This window comes from Cebus imitator, unplaced genomic scaffold, assembly GCF_001604975.1.
Source record: "Cebus imitator isolate Cc_AM_T3 unplaced genomic scaffold, Cebus_imitator-1.0 Scaffold6, whole genome shotgun sequence".
NCBI lineage: Eukaryota > Metazoa > Chordata > Mammalia > Primates > Cebidae > Cebus > Cebus imitator.
Window position 1 is genome coordinate 6198733 of NW_016107321.1, and position 18282 is coordinate 6217014.

Consider the following 18282-nt stretch of genomic DNA (forward strand, 5'->3'; position numbering starts at 1 on the left):
TGGCTCCAGCACCCACGCCCTTCCCTCTAGCTCCCTGTGGCTCTAGCATCTATACCCTTATCTCCAGTTCTCTGTAGCTGTGGCACCCATTGCCCTTCATTCCAGCTCCCTGTGGCTCTAGTACCCACGCCCTTCCCTTCAGCTCCCTGGGGCTCTAGCACCCATGCCCTTCCCTCTCCAGCTCCCTGGAGCTCTGGCACCCACACCCTTCCCTCCAGCTCCCTGTGGCTCCAGCACCCATGCCCTTCGCTCCAGCACTGTCTCCCCTCACATGTGCACACACCTGTCCTTCCATGCGGTTACTCTGAGAAATACCAAATGTTCCCGGGGAACGCATTTCCTCAATGTAACCTCCCCACCATCCGCACCAGGATAACTAGCCGATGAGGGCAGAATGCCACGCTTCAAGTGGCAACAGATCACTAAATGAAGCACACTTCCCTTTCCTCCAGTTCACCGATTCTGATCTTCAGACTGGGTCTCTGTGGGGTTCCTTGGGCTTCTCAGGGTAAGCATTTCCCCTAAAGTTACTATGGGCTCGTGGACACAAACCTCAGATCCCAAATGAGCCCAATACCTACATTTCCAAAACGCTTCTCTTTGGCGTTATTTCTGAAAATGCCCCAAAACTGAAAGGACTGGCACAACTTTCCAGATATAAAAACCCAAGAGCATGCTGCATCTCAACTCAGAGAAGCTCATTCAACTAAGGCAGACTTCCTTCCGTGCAGGTGAAATGGCACTTTTCATTGCACATGATGAAAATTTAAAGTCGGTGCTGTGTAACAACTCCTGCACCACACAGAAACCCTTCATAAATGATACCACATCATTCTTTTCTGCACTGCAGCATCTTGGCAGACACACAGATTGTAATACCAACACAGGCCACTGGATGGAGCATCTCAGAGTTCAGATCACTCTCCACGTGGCTTGCACCCTGAAGATCATGACTGCATAAACCAGCTTCTTCCTAGCTGGGATCTACCACAGCCCATCGGGCAGATGGTACTCACAGTGACGATGAAGGTGAGCACCACAAAGACAAACCGGAACCAGATTTCCAAACGGGAGAAGGCAGGGTCATAAGTCTTCCACTGAAATGGAAAGTGGAGAAAACAATATGAAAAGAAAATCATGCACACATCTAAGAGGAAATATACCAGATTACTAATAGTTATCTCTAGATATGAGATAGAATTTTTTTTTTGAGGCAGTGTCTTCCTCTGTTGCCCAGGCCGGAGTGCAGTGGTGCAATCTTGGCTCACTGCAACCTCTGCCTCCTGGGTTCAAGCAATTCTCCTGCCTCAGTCTCCAGAGTAGCTGGGATTACAGGCACCACCACGCCCAGCTAGTTTTGTATTTTTAGTAGAGATGGGGTTTCACCATGTTAGCCAGGCTGTTCTCAAACTCCTGATCTCTGGTTATCTGCCCGCCTCAGCTTCCCAAAGTACTGGGATTACATGCGTGAGCCACTGCGCCTGGCTGAGACTAAGTAATTTTAAAAGTTCTTTTTCCTCATACTTGAGCACCACAACCTCCAGCTCCCTGTTCCTCTAGCACCCATGCCATTCCCTCTAGCAGAGCATCCCCTCACATGTGCACCACACACCTGGGTCCTTCCATGTATGGTTAGTATGAGAAATATCAAGTGTTCCCAAGTGAACACATTCTAGATATGAAACTACCATTTTATTTTTGAGACAGTCTCTCACTCTTGTCGCCCAGGTTGGAGTGCAGGGAGATGATCTGTAACCTCTGCCTCCCCAGGTTCAAGCACTTCTCCTGCCTCAGCCTCCCAGGCAGGTGGGATTACAGGCACCTGTCACCATGCAGGTTAAAATTTTGGAACATCCTGTAGGGGTTCAGTCATAGTGGGAGAAATTGTAAGAGAAAAATTATAGAGAAATAGACGCAAACCTATTTGGAAGGCCAGGAGGTTTTTGCTCATTCCTCAGGAAGGAATGAGCCCAAGGTGATGGTTCTTACCCCAGAGGCAATTAGGAAGGGGTAAGTACAAAGGAATGGGGGGTAGTTTATCTAAAGAGCTTGTTTACTCATGTAGTCCTAAGACTGACCTTTGAACATCCATGGTCACATGACTGCTCTCTACTGGGGGAGGGGTGATCAACAATGTTATTACCCACAAATGGTGTTTGCTTTATTTAAGCCTCCGAACCTGGCTTTTAATCATTCGTACGACTGCTCTCTCAGGGGAAAGCAACCATGTTAATTATCTACAACTGTGCTGACTCAAAGCCTCTGTCATTAAATCTATACTACATACAATGCCTGCAGTGCCAGCTGGTAAGGGCCACATCTGCTGACTCTTTACAGCACCCTCCTCTGTGTCTGTGAGTGGCCCAGACCCCCAAGCCTGCTCTGTCACTGGGTATCTGTGTCTCAGTGCATTTGTTCATCTGTCACTGGGTCAGGGTCTGTGGGTCGGACCGACAACATCCTACATGTTCCAAAATTGTTAACATTTAGTAGAGTTTACTTTTTTATCAAAGAACACAGACATAAAAAAATCTTAATTACCAAGAGGTAAAAATAATTTTAAACAGTGTTACATAAATGATAAATCTGACAAATTATTTTATAATCCTAAGAGCATTTGGATCTTAAATCTCACATCAAAAATCAACCTTGCCAATCTCTTTATTAGAAATAATCACACTTCCCAACAAAAGAAAGTTTTAAAAGACGTAAAGATGTGACTAGAATGCTGTAACAAAGTTTAAGTAAAACCTTTAAGTATAAACGTGAAAGCAGAAGAGTAAGCCGCAGTTGAAGCAGTCCCACGTGTGCCAAGTGCACACTGATGGAGCTGAGGATGCAGGCGCCGCTGTGTCAGGGCAGGGCAGAGGCCGGCCGCCGCCAACCCAAGCACGAGCCAGGTCCATAACCAGACCCCAGAACACTGCGCTCACAGGGCCAGTGAGCCCCATCATTCTGATGCATTGAAGTAAAGTCATCTGAGCAATTTAAAAAATCCACTTCAGTAAAGACAGTTACAGACACCAGATTTACCCAAAACATTAAAAAATACACACACACACACACACACACACACACACACACACACAGGCACGCATAAGAATTATTTAACACACTGGACCTGAGGAGGCAATGAAGGACAGTCACCTCTGACTGATGAGAAACAACAAGGGGTGCCCCTGGTGGCCCCACATAATGGAGGGGAACTCGGGCAGAGCCACGGCTGGGACTTCAGGGAAACAGGGCTGGCCTGAAGCCACAGGACAGAGTACTGGAAAGGAGAGCTGTAGAGAGAGCGAACAAACCTCCCAGAAAGCCACTGCCTGGCACCCACAGAGCCAGAACGGTGCCCATTCCCCCAAGACAGAGAAAAAACTCACCATCAAAGGGCACTGGCTAGGTAGCATATGCTGAAGGCTTCTGCCTCAGTGGTAGGAAAAAATTAGCCTCACACTTAGTGCTGCTTAAGCCCCACCTAACAATGCTGAAAAGCAAGGCCTGAAAAGATCAAACCATTTCCAAGGAAGCTGACAACATCCCACAACAAAGCTCAGGGATATTTATAAGATATAAAAGCTAGCAATCAATAATGTCCGGCATTTAACCAAAAGTACCAGACACACCAAAAAGCAGGAAAATACAAACCATCGTGAGGAAAAAACCCAACCAATCAAAACTGGCCCAGAAATCATAGATGACAAAATTAGCAGATAAGGACATTAAGAATCTAGATGAAAGATTTCTGCGTTAAATGAGGACTTGGAAGATGATCAACAGCATATCAGACATGACAGAGAGTGGTGAATGTGAAGGCACGGCAACAGAAGCGATCTAAAATAAAACTGGAAAAAAAAAAAAGTCTGGAAAAAATGAACAGAGCATCAGGAAGCTTTGGACAACTTCAAGTGGCCTAATACAGGGGTCCCCAGGCCACAGACCAGTACTGGCCATGTGGCTGGTTAGGAACCGGGCCACACAGCAGCAGGTGAGCAGTGGGCCAGCGGGCATTACCGTCTGAGCTCCACCTCCTGTCAGATCTGCCAGGACATTAGATTCTCAGAGGAGCACGAACCTGCTGTGAATTGTGCAGGTGAGGGATCTAGGTTGCGCACTCCTTACGAGAACCTCATGATAAGTGTGATGCACTCGAATTGTCCCAAAAAGTCCCCAACCAACTCTGGTCCATGGAAAAATTGTCTTCCATGAAACCAGTCACTGATGCCAAAAAGGTTGGGGACTACTGACCTAATTTGGAGTCCCTGACTTTGGGAGGTAGAGGGATCAGAAGGACAAAAAAAGTATTTGAAGAGATAATGGCCAAAATGTTTCCGATTTGATGAAAGCTATCAATTCACAAATCCAAGATGCTCAATGGATCCCAAGCACAAGAAACAGGGAAAAGTATAAAAAGCATCCTAAGAGAGACTCTTAAAAGGGGGTGGGGAGAGGGAAGGACATTATTACAGAAGATGAAGATAAGGACAAACATAAGGTGGATAGCAGATTTCTTTTCAGAAAAGTGCAAGCCAGAAGACAGTGACCAACATTTTCAAAGTATATAAATTAGGCCAAGTATGGTGGCTCGTGCCTATAATCCCAACACTTTGGGAGGCCAAGGTAGGGTAGTTTGAGGTCAGGAGTTTGAGACCAGGAGTCTGGGACCAGCCTGGTCAACAGAACAAGACCCTGTCTCTACAAAAATAAAAAAGTTAGCCAGTATGGTGACGTGCACCTGTAGTAGCAGCTCCTCCGGAGGCTGAGGCAGGAGGATCTCGAGCCCAGGCTCAGTGAGCTATGATTGCATTTCTGCACTCCATCTAGCTGACGGAGCAAGACCCCATCTCAAAACAAAAAAGTACATAAATTAAAACCATACAGTAAAACCATTGAATATTATACACCTATTGGAACAGCCAAAATTTAAAAGACTGACTATACTGAGTGTTAATGGGATATGAAATCCTTGTAAGCTGCTGGTGTAATATTTAATAACACAACACTCTGCAAAACAGTTTCTTAACCCCCATGGACCAACCATCCGATTTCTAGCATTTATCCAAGATAAATGAAAGCGTATGTCCACACAAAGATTTATACATAGATGTTTGTTGCTGCTTGTCTTTACGTCAGCCCCAAACTGAAAGCAATCCAAATGTCCATCAACAGGTGAATGAATAAACGATTGTTACATTTATACTGGAATAACATACAGCATGAACTATGGACACAGCATCATCGATCACCCTCAAAATAATTATGTTAAGTGAAACAATTCACACCTTTGGATAAGTACATATTGTATAATTCCAGTTACATAAAATTCTTTAAAAAATGCAAATGAGTGTGCTGTGAAAATAGATCAGTGGGTTCCCAGGGATAGGAAGGGGCGGGAGGAAGGAACACAAGAAGGAGATGTTTAGGGGTGATGCCTGGTAAGGGGATGCTTATAATCTTGATTGTGGGAACAGTTTCCCAGGTTTCACTGTGGGTCAAGTAGACCTCAATAAAGCTGCCAAACAGAAAACAACCACTCCCAATAATAGATGGTAATGGGGACGTGGAGATCACAGCAATTCAGGCTCAAATTCCAGCTCTTCCCATTATAAGTTGGGCAAATGACTTAATCTTATGAAACCTCAGATTTTCCTCCACATAATAAATGGGAATGCTAGAACCTACTTCACATAATTACTGTAGCTTTTTTTTTCTTTTCTTTTTTTTTTTTTTTAAGGCAGACTTTTGTACTTGTTGCCCAGGCTGGAGTGCAATGGTGTGATCTCGGCTCACTGTAACATCCACCTCCCAGGTTGAAGCGATTCTCCTGCCTCAGCCTCCCGAGTAGCTGGGATTACAGGCATGTGCCACCACACCCGACTAATGTTGTATTTTTAGTAGAGATTAGAGATGGGGTTTCACCATGTTGGTCAGGCTGGTCTCGAACTCCTGACTTCAGGTGATCCGCCTGCCTCAGCTTCCCAAAGTGGTGGGATTATAGTTTGAGCCACCGCACCCAGCCTATCATAGCATTTTAATGAGATGATGCATATTAAAAGCTAAGTACAATGCCCAGCAAAAAGCAAAGGCTCGGTAAACGACAGTTGCTACTATAAATCCAAAACGTCACATAACTATTACGATTATTGCTATGGCATTTAAATTTTATAACATTATATCATTTACAGAATAATCAAAGTAGTGGCTTGACCATTTGGGGAGAATGTTGATACAAACGTAATATTCAGATAAAAACTTACAACATGTCTTAGTTTACTAAACATACTCTAAGGCACAATCAAGAAGAGAAAAAAGAATTGCTACCATCAGGAAAAAAAAAAAACAAAATATGTTTGAAGTAACAGTTGAAAGGTTGGTGGGTTTGTTGTTCTTACCCTCAAGGAACTGTAACTCTTAAGAAAGAAAATAACCTCAGACTCCCCTGGAGGAGGGGGATTCTATCTTAAGATTCTGTTAGAGCAACAGAAAATAGTCAACTCGCTCTCATTAAAAATTAACACTAGGGCCAGGTTCAGTGGCTCACACCTGTAATCTCAACACTCAGGAGGGCCAAGGTCAGAGGATCACCTGAGGTCAGGAGTTTGAGACCAGCCTGGGCAACATGGCAAAAGCCAGTCTCTACTAAAAATACAAAAATTAGCCAGGTGTGGTGGCACATGCCTGTAATCCCAGCTACTTGGGAGGCTGAAGCAAGGAGAACTGCTTGAACCTGGGAGGCAGAGGTTGCAGTGAGCCCAGATTGCACCACTGCACTCCAGCATGGGCGACAAAGCAAGACTCCAACTCCAAAAATACTAAAAATTAACACTAGGCCTGGTGTGGTGGCTCACACCTATAATACCAGCACTTTGGGAGGCTGAGGCAGGTGGATCATTGGAGGTCAGCAGTTCAAGACCAGCCTGCCCAATGTGGTGAAGCCTCGCCTCTACTATAAATACAAAAATTAGCTTGGCGTGGTGGCACAAGCCTGTAATTCCAGCTACTGGGGAGGCTGAGGCAGGAGAATTACTTCAACCCGGTAGGCAGCGGTTGCAGTCAGCCGAGATCACACCATTGCACTCCAGCCTGGGCAACAAGAGCAAAACTCTGTCTCAAAAACAATGCTTTATTCAATAAATATAGCTAAAACTAAAACATGCGTTTTAGTTCTAAAATGTGAGCTAATGAGAGAGGATGCCTTAGTCCAGCTTTCAATTGAGACCCCGTGCACCAAGCCTGCCATGCACACAGGAGGCCCAAGGAACCTTCATCACACTCCATCTAGGCTTCCTTCCTCCTGTCACGCGTCCCCATCCTCCTGTTCCAGGAAGCAGTTCCCACATATGCTGACGCTCTAGGAGGCTGCCCCTGTCAGCAACAGCTGAGCAGAATCACCTGTGTGCTCCTCCTGGACCAGCCCAGCTGACAGCTCAATCCCACATGCATTTGTGTCAAGTGCTTGAAAGGCTATGTTTTCTGAAGCAAGCTACAGGAAGGCCCAAGAGTAGGGCCCTGGCCCTTCCACGACCCACAGCAGTCTTCAGGCACGCTGGATCCCATGAGCTAGGGCCAGAAGGTCCACGGGAAGCAAGCCCGGCCAGTGCCACACTGGCACCCACGAGCAGAGGCTTTCCTGTCCCATGAGCACTGCCAGGTCCACTGTGAGGACCCAACTCTAGGGAACTGGGCTTGGGGTTTTTGTTTATTCTGTGTTTATTTTTAAACTCCAAAATATACTTTTGAAATTAAAACATAAAATAAATAAAATGAAATAAAGAGTACAGTTCCCAGAAAATACTCTGGCTTAAAGACATTCCCTTTGTAATCTGAAGCACTGTAACTCAGCACTCAAGCTTTTACATCAAGGTCCCTTTGGTGTCACAAAGCTGTTGTCTTTGTCCTTTCAGAGACCGGGCTTGCCCTGTGACACCATGAAGTCACCTTTGGAACAAGCGCCCACACCCTGCCCTGGACCACTCCTCCCCGATTAAATCTGCCATGCACCCGAGCACCTGCCCGCCCGCCTGCCCATCCGTCCATCCCCCCCACCCACCCACATGTGCTGAGCACAACCTTGTCCTCTGCATAAGCACAGGTAATGTCAGATCCTGTGCAGCACGAAATAAGTGGACTTTAAGAAAAATATGACCAGTCAAAGGCCTCCAGGAGCTGACTGGCTCTCTGGCGGAGAACAAATGTTTCCTCACATCCTCTGAATGGACAACCACAGAAACAGGGTGAGGGACGCGTCACAGCAACCTGTGCAGCACCAAGCAAAGCGTCTGGACTGGGGGCCCGGCCTCGAACTCACAGCCTGGGTCCCCAAGACTTTACAAACAACATAATACGCACTGTCCAGGAACACTGAGGGGATGGAAATGAGAACGATGTAACAAGCACAGGTCCGAGAAGCCGGGCAGCACCCAGGCAGGTATGGCCAGGCGCACTCCTCTCAGTTCACCTGCGAAACTGGAGGGTGGCCGCAGCCTGAAGGACTCGGGAACGTGGGTTGCTGTTTTCATCTCACTCCACAGTCAAAGGTCACGGCTTAGAAGAAAGAGGAGGAAATGAGACATGAACAGCTGGCCACAGAATGCCACTGAAAAGTCGGCCGGAAGAACACTTAGAGGAAAAAATACCCAGAGTAACCAAGATGACCCAGGGTGCTGAGGATGACGGATGTGACATGCCCAGAGAAGGTGCCCGAAAAATCTCAGGAGGACAGCAAAGTCACTACAAGTTATTTGCGTGGCGTCAAAGGTCACTGCATATGCAGAGCATGGCTGATGAAACCACCTTTTTTAAAAACAGGAGGTAAGCGTCATCCCACAAGTGCCAGTGAGACCTGGTGGGCAGTCTCACCGCCAGAACATGGCAGTGGGTGTGGGCATGATGCATTCAAAGGAGTAAGAGAAGGAGATACAAGAAGGAGAGAGAGGAAGGATCACCACTTGCTAGTTTAAATTTGTCCCTTCCAAAATTCAAGTTTAAACTTAATCCCCACTGTGGTGCTATCGTGAGGTGGAGAATCTGGGGAAGTAATTAAGTCTTAAGAACTCTGTCCTCATGAATGGGTTAGCGCCTTATAAAAGGGCTAGAGGGGCAGAGTGCAGTGGCTCACACCTGTAACCCCAACACTTTGGGAGACTGAGGTGGGATAATTGCTTGAGCGCAAGAGTTCGAGCCTCGGCGACACAGTGAGACGCCATCTCTAGAAAATAAAAAATTTTAAAAATCCAAGCCAGACATGGTGCTGTGCACCTGTGATTCCAGCTACTCAGAGGACCAAGCAGGGTCACTGCTTGAGCTCGGGAGGTTGATACTGCACTTAGCTGTGATGGCGTCACTGCACTCTAGCTTCTTGGGTGACAGGGCAAAACCCTATCTCAAAAAAGAGCTTGAGGGGCCAGTTGAGGCCCCCTTTTGTCCTTCCATCCTTTCCACTGAGGGCACAGAATGTGTCCCTTCCAGACGATAAGCAACAAGGCACTATCTTGGAAGCAGAGAGCAGCCCTCACCAGACACCAGACCTGCCAGTACCTGGATCCTGGACTTCCCAGCCCTCCAGAACTGTGAGGAATAAATCTCTATTATTCATAAATTACCCCGTCTGCAGTTGTCCAGTTATAGCAGCATAGACTAAGACATCATTCTACTTCAAAATGATAAACATTCAAGTAGAAACCAATGAACCAAATGTTCATGGAAAATGGGATTGAGAACAAAAGGAGAGAGAAACCAGATACTTGAGGGGAGACGGCATCGACAACAGTGCCAGACGGAAGACGCGGCCCACACGACAGCGCAGGCAGGAAGGGGCCATCGACCATCTAGACATCTGCTCAGCACAGACACCTTCCACTGAAAACAGCCTGATCTGAATACGCTGGGTGCAGGGTGATAACTTTCTCTCCGTACGCTGGGGAAGTGACACAGTTTGGCTGTGCCCCCACCCAAATCTCAACTTCACTGGAATCTCCCAGGATTCTCCAGTGTTGTGGGAGGGACCCAGGGGGAGGTAACTGAATCATGGGGGCTGGTCTTTCCCGTGCTATTCTCATGATAGTGAGTAAGTCTCAGGAAATCTCATGGGTTTATCAGAGGTTTCTACTTTTGCTTCTCCATCATTTTTCCTTGCTCCTGCCATGTAGGACGAGCCCTTCGCCTCCTGCCATGATCCTGAGGCCTCCCAGCCACGGGGAACTGTAAGTCCAATTAAACCCCTTTTTCTTTCCAATCTCAGGTATGTCTTTGTTAACAGCATGAAAACGGACTAATACAGGAAGCAACCAGGATCATTTTTACCCTAAATTTGATTGTCATCAACAAGGAAGAGCTGGTTAGTGAAACACACAGTGGCACCAGGGAAAGGTGTCCGTGCGGTCCTAGCGCTCTTTCATCAGAACCAAGGGCACCGCCAGACTCGCTGAAATGGGAGCCCAGATCCCAGGAACGCAGAACTCAGAACTCCAAAGGCCAAAGATTTCCCAAGGAAACGCCAAACAAAAGCAACAGAAGCCCTCAAAGGTTACCTGCATCAGTACAGCCACACACGGTGCTGCTGAGGCAGCAACAGCTGTCTCAGGAAACACGCGGTCACACAGGCGGCAGCTCCAGTTTGTCAGGTGCACTGTGTAGCGTTACGTTCCTACTGAAGGTGATGGGTGTATAAAGAATTGGACAAGTATCCCTAAATTGCAGTTCAATCAACGTCACACATTGAACACACCTGAGTAAATGGTACTCTGACCAACACACGGAACATTGCCAGCACCCCAGACACCCCTCCCTTGATGCTCCCTTCCAGGCACTAACCTACCCAAGAGGAACACTAATCCTGAATGAACAGCATAGGTTAATTTTGCCTGATTTTGTAATTTTTATAAATTGTACCACCCTTTGTACTATTTTGTATTTGGCTTATTTCATTCAACATTATGCTTCAGAAAGTCCTCCATAACATTCCATGAAACTGTGATGGCTCATTCTTCTTGCTGTATATATAGTATTCCATTACATGAATACAGCACAATTTATGTACTCATTCTGCTGCTGGTATACAGTTTACAGTTTGGCTACTAAGAACTGTGCAGTTGTGAATATCTAAATGCATGTCTTTTGGTCAATATCTGTATGCTTTCCTGCTGTATCAACTTACACGCTCCCCAGCAGGGAGCCCCACATCCGCCTGTCCAACATCATTGCCAAATTCCGCATATTCCATCTTATTTCTGCCATCCTGGTGGGTGTGTAGTAACATCACTAAAATACCATTAAGTGTCTATCTATTAATTATAGCTTGTTTACTTCCAAAAAGAAATGAACGCAGCTTGTAATAAAAAGCCAGATTAAATAGAAACAATTTTTAAAGTTTTTTTAAAAGGCAAAATAGTGAAGAAAGGATGCAGATAATTACACTAGAAATCCATACCAGGATGTTAGTAATTACTACAATTCAGCAAAACACTTACTTCTGAAATTTCTGACAGCCAGTACCAAGACAGAAATGTGATGAATTCCATGGCTTTCATTCTCTAATAAAAGGTACAACAAATAGCAAAAGAAATTCTGGTCTTGCTCTTTGATATTTACCCATGTAAGCTGAAAATGCAGGGGCTGTGCATGGTGGCTCACATCCATAACCCCAGCACTTTGGGAGGCTGGATCACCTGAGGCTACGAGTTTGAGACCAGCCTGGCCAATATGGTAAAACCCCGTCTCTACTAAAAATGCAAAAATTAGCCAGGCATGGTGGTGTGCACCTGTGGTCCCACCTACTCCGGAGGCTGAGGCACAAGAATCACCCGAACCTGGGAGGCGGAGGTTGCAGTGAGCCGAGATCGCGCCACTGCACTCCAGCCTGAGCAACAGACAGTCTAAAAAAAAAAAAAAAAACCAAAAAATAAAGCAAAACCATGGAAATAGTAAAAAGACAGGTGGTTGCCAGGGGCCTGAGGAGGAGAGAGGGATAAGCACGTGGAGCACAAAGGATTCTCAGGGCACTGAAATGACCCTCTGTGGTACTAGAAATAGTGGACCCCACAGAATGTACAACACCAAGAGGGAATCCTAACGTAAACAATGGACTGCGGGTGGTGTGTCCACGTGGGATCATGAACCGTTAACAAAAGTACCGCTTTAGTGCAAGATGTTGGCAATGGGGAGGCTGTGCATGGGTAGACAGAGGGAGCATGTAGTAACTCTCTGTACCTTCCTCTCAATTTTGCTGTGAATCTAAAATTGCTCTAAATAATAATAATGTGAAAAAAAGAATATTGAGAGGTTTAACGTTCATAACACAATGTCTTCGACAGCAATTTTATAAAAGACATAGAAACACTTGGCATGCAGTTCTCTAATTTTTTTTCTTTTTTGAGACAGAGTTTCACTCTTTGTTGCCCAGGCTACTGTGCAGTGGCACAATCTTGGCTCACTGCAACCTCTGCCTCCCAGGTTCAAGCAATTCTCCTATCTCAGCCTCCTGAGTAGCTGGGATTGCAGGCGGCTGCCACCACACCCGGCTAATTTTTGTATTTTTAGTAGAGACAAGGTTTCACCATGTTGACCAGGCTGGTCTCAAATGCCTGACCTCAGGTGATCTGCTCACCTCGGCCTCCCAAAATGCTGGGATTACAGGCATGAGCCACCGCACCTTAGTGCATCTCTCTTCATCATCAGCATTAAGCTGCCAGCCTAATACTGATTATGTGATTCTCTGAGAATGCTGAGTCAGACCAGAAGAAACAGCATGTGGAGCTCACCAGCACCTGAGGTTCTGGGATGGATACTGGCATGTGCCCAGAACTTCCCCCTTCAAATATTAGTTGCCTCACGAGTTCCTGTTCTGTTGTCAAATAATTTTCTTTACAGGTAATAGAAATACTAAACATTCAATACTGGAAATAAAGAAAAACACAGAAGAAATTAAAGATTAATCCTGCCACCCAGAGACAGCCTTCTACCCTTCTAGTATCCTATAAAAGACACCTCTAATTCATGTGCTTTTCTTTGCCTAAATATATAGTTTGTGCTATGTATCCTATTAACTTACTATTTTAGCAGCTACAGAACTAATTTATTTAACCAGAAATCTATTGCTGAAATGTAGATTTGCTCCCAACTTCTTACTCTGAGAAACAGGTTTCAACATAAATCACTGTGTGTATTTCTACGTCCATAGTATGAATTGCTAAAATTAGAATTACTTAAAGTCAAAAAGCACACGGAAGTAGAGGCTTTTCTACACTGCCAAATTACCCCCCACAACTTCAATCAGTTTACACCCCATTCATGTGTACGAGAAAACTTGTGTCCTTGCATTTCGCAAACCTGGATGTTTTCGGTTGTTGATGTTTTCAATGTTTGCATTTTTTTCTTTTTGAGACAGGGTCTCGCTCTGTCACCCAGGCTGGAGTGCAGTGATTACAGTTCACTGCAGCCTCGAACTCCTGGGCTCAACAATCCTCCTACCGCAGCCTATCTAGTAGCTGGGACTACAGGTGTGCACCACCATGCATGGCTAATTTTTAAAAATTTTTTTACAGATGGGTTCTTGGCTGGGCCAATCACCTGAGGTCAGGAGTTCAAAGCCAGCCTGGCCAATGTGGCGAAACCCCACCCCTACTAAATAAACGAAAATTAGCTGGGCGTGGTGATGCACACCTGTAATCCCAGCTACTAGGGAGGGTGAGGCAAGAGAACTGCTTGAGGTACAGGTAGCAGTGAGCCGAGATCATGCCACTGCACTCCAACCTGGGTGACAGAGGGAGAATCTGTTTCAAAAAAAAAAAAAAAAAGATGGTGTCTAATTATGTTGCCCAGACTGGCTCAAGTCATCAAGCAATCCTCCTACACTGGGCTTCCAAAGTGCTGGGATTAAGGCATAAGCTACTGCCCCCTAGCCCAATCTATGCAAAACTCATTGGTTAAAAAACGGCATTCATTCTTGAACTCTCTCATCTTTGGTTTACAGCAAGGATAAACATAATTTCAGAAGTCTGCTGCCATGTGAATTTCTGAATTTGCAAGGTGCTGTACTGTTGCTCTTTCATTTAACAGATATGTATCTATTGCAAGCCTAGCAGCTCCCGGGTGCTACACTAGCTGCTGGGGACACGAAATGTACAAAAACAGAAAAGTCTCTGGTGACATCCCTTACAAATCCCAAGGGTCTTAAGGATTGTCCTTCCAGATGCTGAAGAGTGCCACCAAACATGATGCTCTGCCTGTGGTATAATTCAAAGTGAGTGGTTCCCATGGTAGCGTCTTTTGAACCCATTCCTTTTGAGCTTCACTGCAACATTGTATCACGTGCCTTTAATGGCAGAATGGCAGCATGGACCTAGTTCACCTAAGATCCCCACCAAATTCTTCAGGAACAACCAGGATCCTACCAAATTCTTCAGGAACAACTTTAAGAGGAAACATAAATAGATGCAAAAGATGGAAGAACAAAGACAAATAAAACAGTGATGCATACACCCAGGGAATACGGTCAGGATGAACTACAGGCTCTGGAGAAAGATGCTGAGAACCAGAAAAGGCTTGTGGGAGATGACGTTCTAATAAAGATTATGATGGAAGGAAGAGGTCCCTTGTTTGTCTGCATTGTTGAATCACAATGATTCTGAACTAGCGAAGCCTAAAGCACAGATGGTTTAGCAAAGGACTGTATCAAAGTGTGCTGAAGCTCAGTGCACCCTCCTCAGACCCCATCTGGGATCCCTCCAAACGGTGAACCTGAGGACACAAGCAGAATACTAATTAGATTTTCTGAGGACAAAGATCCAGCAGATCATTCAGACAGCAAGACCAGATCCCAGATCTAGATCCAAAAGATCTGGAAAGGCTGGCTGAGGCAAAGCGCCAAAAAGGAAAAGGCCCCTAGTGACGTGGCTCCCAAGACAGCCAGCTCAGCTGCCCCAGCAGCACAGCCCAGACCACCTACTCCTTCTGCATTGGGAGCACTTGCTCCCACAGCCGGGTGACCTGGGCAGCTGCAGGAGGGAAACCTGGAGCCAGAGGGATGGAGAGGGGTCACAGCCCTGGCACAATGTGAAAGAAAAGAACAATCTCAGAGGGGATGAGATGGCCGCCTTCAAAGAGCTACAGGGTAGACAGAGAAGAAAACTCATTTTGTGTAGTTCACAACAGCCTTATTCACACTAGACAAAAAATGGAAACAACCCAAATGCCTGTCAACTGATGAAGGGATCAACAAAATGTGGTCTAGCAACACGACAAAGTATCACTCAGCAAAACGAAGAAGTACGGACCCCACAAAACCCAGATGAACCTTGAGACATCACACTAAGTGAAAGCAGCCAGTCGCCAAAGACCACACGTTGTGTGATTCCATTAATATGAAATGTCCAACCAGGCAAATCCACGGGGACTGAAAGAACGTTAGCAACTGCCAGGGACTGCGGAGAGGGGATGGGAAATGACCATTAACAGGTTTAAGGGGCAATGAAACTGTTTTGGAACCAGACTGACTGGACAACTCCTTGACTGTGCTACTTTTTACTTTGATAAAGCTGTTATTTTTTTTGAAGGTATCCATTATATTTTCATTTAATATTCACAGCTCTATGAGGTAGCTATTTTACAGATAAGAAAACTGAGGCTCAACAAAATCACGAGTAAATGATGGAGGCGGGTGAGAACCCAGCTCACTGTCCAATCCAAACCCCGACTCCTCGTCACTATGCTGGTTATACGACTTCCTAATGAGTGGAAAAGACAGATTTCAGCTGGACACAAGAAAGGCCATTCTAACAAGGAGAACAGTGCCCTCCCACTCATCGGGAGTTGAGGCAGGGGCTGACGACCACTCATGGGGCTGGAGAAGGGAGTGCTGAGCCTATAGGAAGGTATACCTGCTAACCCCTTCGCTGCCTTGCAACTGAACACACTACACCCTCTCTATTCTAAATCTCAGACCACCTAACATTTGCCCAATCTCCATGCTATTTCTTTAAGCTATTCTTGGTTCTATATACTTAAGAAACTGTAGTCTTCCTATAATTTTTAAAAACTTTACATGTCTTCCACTGTCCAAAATAGCATTATTTAGATGCTGAGATGCATTTCAATCACTCAGCAAAACAATGGGAACTAGAACGTGAGCCATGGAAATGTGCAGTCAGCTGGTATACTTACTGTGAAATTCATTCCCTTGATGGGGAGCTTCAGGTGTTCAAATCCCACTCTCACTGTATACTGAGTATAATTCAGGTAGCCAAGGTGAGCCACAATAATTTCTGCACATTTCTGCAAATATACAAGGAAGATTTGTCTTTAAAGAAAGCGAGACTCACGCTCCCACCAAATGACCCATGAAATAATACATTTCAACAGCAGATGAGCGGAACTCGCCAAAAGCCCAGAGAAAGTCAGAAGCCAGCCAAAAACAGTTCCTCGAAAGAATGAACCAAATGGATACTTTTGGAAACACAATATATGATTTACACCAATTGGAATCTTTCTACTTTGGACGACTGAAAATAAGTCACTGTGTAAGAAAGTTAACAGTACAATCCAAGCCTGACATTTCCATAAATATATAATTCCAGAGCACGAGGGAAACGTAAGCGGAGACACGTCAACACAGATGCTGCAGCTTAATTTGTCCTCCCTGGCCCAATTTTGCGATTGTTGCAATAATAAACAGTGAATTACATATTTTTCTTTCTCTCCTTATAACATGTCATTCTCCACCTGGAGCCCCCTTTCCCCTCCAGCGTCCACCTTCAACCTTCAACCTTCCACCTTCCAACTTCCCTCCACCCTCCACCCAGAGTCAAAGCAAAGGCTGTGTGCACAGCAGCAAGTGCGGACATGTGTGCTCCACTGTTGTCAAAAGCCCCTTCCTTTTCTCCTTCAGGATTAACAGCCAGGTCTCCAATGCTTTGTTATCCCCTTCCAGACTGGCAGGGAGGATGAACCCTCATGCAGGGACACAGAGGTGCACCCAACAGCCATGCACACAGAGCTGGCCACTCCTCTCCAGCAAGCTCTGCCCCGGCCCTGCCTTTTGGAATGTCACTCTCCACCATCCAGCTGCTACCAGGAGCAAACGGGTGGTTCTCTGGCTAACAAGGCACCGCTCCAATGGCGGGCTAAGCCTTGAATGTCTGAGGTCAGGTAAGAAAACAGGTGTGGGTTTGGGTTTTACACACCCCGTCTCTACTAAAAACACAAAAAATTAGCCAGGCGTGGTGGCAGACGCCTGTAATCCCAGCTACTCGGGAAGCTGAGGCAGGAGAATCGCTTGAACCCAGGAGGTGGAGCTTGCAGTGAGGCAAGATCACACCATTGCACTCCAGCCTGGGCAACAAGAGCAAAACTCTGTCTCAAAAACAAATTAACAAAAAGAGAAGAGGGCAACTGTCAGGGAGGGGGAGGTATGAGGCTGGGTGACACAGTGGGGTGCTGACCTAAGGGAAGGGGGAGAAAGCAGAGACGAGGGGAGTGTGCAGGGGGCTGACGGAGGCACCAAGGTCACCATCTCCACTCGCCAAACACTTGAGCTCACTGGCAGCCCTGGGCCTGCACCAAAGCTCATAATGCTCCACAGGGAAGGGCTCCCCCAGGAGGGGGCTGCAAGCCCTCTGGCTGGCCACCCGCCCGCCTCCCACTCTCCTATAAAGGAAACACAGGTCATCTGCTATTTTCATCGCTCTGGAGCTGAGGCTTCCCTTCCACCTGATCAGCTCTCCCCATTGGAATCTGCTGCCTGCCCTCTGGGCATTAAGTGTGTGGTCCTCCTCCTCAGCAAAACTAAATTCACCTTTCCCCGCTGGCACTTGGGTCACGGGATGATGCACAGAGGCAGGGGCAGCTAAGGACTTGGCCTCATCAGGAGGGGATGGCTGAAAACCTATAAATACATTTTTACTGTGTGGACAAACATTTCTTGTGAGTTTAAGAATTTGTGTCACCTTTCAGGGACATTTTAATTAACAAAAGAGTTATATCTCAGGCTGCATATACTTAGGAGTTTAAAAAGATTGGCTGGGCGTGGTGGCTCGCACCTGTAATCCCAGCACTTTGGGAGGCTGAGGTGGGTGGATCACGAGGTCAAGAGATCGAGACCACCCTGGCCAACATGGTGGTATCTACTAAAAATACAAACATTAGCCAGGCCTGGTGGCACACGCCTGTGGTCCCAGCTACTAGGGAGGCTGAGGCGCAAGAATCGCTTGAACCCAGGAGGCAGAGGATGCAGTCAGCTGAGATTGCGCCACTGCACTCCAGCCTGGCGACAGCGCAAGACCCCATCTCCAA

General features: G+C 46.3%; 1 protein-coding gene across 1 annotated transcript in view; it reads right to left on the reverse strand.

Annotated features, from left to right (window-relative positions):
• The window catches only part of TMEM181 (transmembrane protein 181), a 108478-nt gene that overhangs the window by 29340 nt on the left and 60856 nt on the right, over positions 1–18282 (reverse strand). Inside the window, 2 exon segments of the mRNA XM_037742294.1 lie at positions 1017–1097; positions 16156–16266. Coding sequence (XP_037598222.1) covers positions 1017–1097; positions 16156–16266 — 192 coding nt within the window.